The 2,261-nt window shown below is 36.8% G+C and overlaps 1 protein-coding gene across 1 annotated transcript in view; it reads left to right on the top strand.

Moving 5' to 3' along the window:
• MAEL (maelstrom spermatogenic transposon silencer) overlaps positions 1-1,813 on the top strand; it is an 11,889-nt gene extending 10,076 nt beyond the window's left edge. Inside the window, exons 10-12 of the mRNA XM_010284088.1 lie at positions 425-557; positions 810-888; positions 1,698-1,813. Coding sequence (XP_010282390.1) covers positions 425-557; positions 810-888; positions 1,698-1,813 — 328 coding nt within the window. The remainder of the gene's footprint in view (positions 1-424; positions 558-809; positions 889-1,697) is intronic.
• The last annotated feature ends 448 nt before the right edge of the window (positions 1,814-2,261 follow it).

Raw genomic sequence — 2,261 nt, 5'->3', positions numbered from 1 at the left:
AGGGAAAGGGAAAGCAAATAGTCGGGCAAAAAGGAAGTCCCATTTAAGATCTCAGTCAGTAGTAGTAGCACTTTGAGAGCAATAATAATGAATATTCTTTCATTCAAAAAACTCTTATGTACTGCTATGCCTTGCAAAAAAATGTTGCTTTTAGCACTTCTAAGTGGCTGCATTTGATAATGTGGGGAAGCAGTTGTTTTAATTTCAGGTGTAGTTGTAGAATAGTCTAGGTGGTCTTGGAAGGATGCAGGTAACTATTTAGCTGCTGTGATAATGTCCTTCTGCCCTGTCATCTGATCTGTGCATCTCAGTCTGTGGTTGCTTTTGTTTGCCAGTTGAAGAACTAAAAATGCTGTGCTTCCATACATAGGCATTACAGCCCTCTTAGCCAAATTTTTCTTGTTTTCTTTTTTTCTTGGTCAAGTTATTGCATCAGTAAATCTTTAGCTAGTGTGTATGGAGTCTCACTGACAGCAGCTCACCTACCTCTTCAAGACTGTGATTATGGTGAAAGCACAAATACCAAGATGGTGATACTGGATGCTGGACGTTTTCAGGTCAGATCCTTTAAACTATATCCTGTTTTATTTCTAGTTAAGTGTTCACACTTGCCAATTTCAGGTTAGCTGTCTTCTCCTTGGATGTTGTCTTTTGTGACATGTATTGGGCAGACTGATGAAAGAAACATAATCACTACCTGGATCATTTCTTGTGATTTTTGACCGTAGTTTGTAGGTTTCACGGATATTTGTGTATACTGCATTTTAGAAGACATATATATTATTTTGAATGTTTTTTTCTTCATACAGAAAATGGAGGCTGAGGGTTCTGGATGGGACAGACATCTCACTTCTTCAAGTCAGGATCAAGAGTTTGTCCCTTCTAATTGTGAGTTTAAAACTTTCACATTTGTAAAGAGAAAGAGGTATTTAAACTTAATCCAGTTGCTGCTTTTTGAAATTTCTGGGCTTAGATGTTGCCTGTCAGTGGCGCAAAGCTTAAACAGCTGTGCATGAGCTGAGCTTGTTTCTGCTTATGGATTTCACTGAATTTCTGAAGATGTAAACATAAAGAGCTGCCCTTTTCTCACTGGACACAATCTTATGGTCAAAAAGGTCTCTCAAAGTTTAGGTTTTCTTATAAATGTTGCTCTTTGATTTATACCCCCTTATTTTTCTGCTACATGAAGTCTGTTCTCATATGCTTAGGTGCTTTGAGGCAGGGCCATTGTTAAAATACTGTCCTTGCTCTTAAGTCATATGTGCAGACTCAGCTGGTACTTGTTGCAAATATTGTGCTCTAACTCAGTTTATGAAGACTGCTCATTTAAAGTCGTCTTTTTGGAGACAAAATTTTTTTAATAGAAGGCACATCAGCTCAGTTCATCTGGTCAGTTTACGGCTAATCTTCAGAGGAACAGAATCAAGTTTGCAAGACAAATAACTGTGAAAATTCTGAGTTTGCAGTTTATTTTCTTGCATATAAAATACATGCTGAATTAAACTCTGAAACTGTTCCTATTATAAATCATGAGATCATGTGGACTTGGTGTTTATAGAGGACGAAATGCGTGTCTCCGCCTTTTTGTATTAGAGCTGTTGAATAGGTTCAGCTCCACAACATATGAAGAACAATTCCATTAATATATGCAAGCTTTAAAGACTGATTTGATTTGCAAACTGTATTTAATTTAATAGGTGATTCTCCGTGTGGTGTGAAGACTTCCCTTTATGGAACAAGTACCATGCGAGGCAGAGGAATTACTCGATTGCTGAAAAGTGCACCTAATCTATCCAAGTCTTTCAGTAATTGAAAATCTTTTTTTACATCCAGGACAGCTGTAAATTCTGATTTTCTTTGTTTCCCTAAGATAACCAGCAGTTTCTCCAAACTGCAGTTTTTCATCTAATCTGCAACCCTTGACAGTACAAGTCCTTGTTAGAATGATAAATCTATTGACTGGATTTAAAGACGACAAAAATCTTCTTTATGATCTACAGGAAGACTTATTTTGAAGGGACCTGACAGTTGCATCCTCTCTTTAAAAATACATGCCATACTAGTTCTATTTCTTAATGGATGGAGTGCAAATTCAAGATTGATTAGTCAATATCATTGCATTAGAAGAATTCTTTAGTGGCCAATATGACTTTAAACAGTTGCTTTATTTCTTCTTTAATGATCTCCTTTCCTTCTTCTGAATGTGGAAGATAGAATTTCAGTGCGTAACACTCTCACAAAAAAATGATGGAGGGGGAGCA

This window comes from Phaethon lepturus, unplaced genomic scaffold (genome assembly GCF_000687285.1).
Source record: "Phaethon lepturus isolate BGI_N335 unplaced genomic scaffold, ASM68728v1 scaffold17683, whole genome shotgun sequence".
Lineage (NCBI taxonomy): Eukaryota > Metazoa > Chordata > Aves > Phaethontiformes > Phaethontidae > Phaethon > Phaethon lepturus.
Note: the sequence above shows the minus strand (reverse complement) of the source record. Positions and strands in the feature narration are given on the sequence as shown.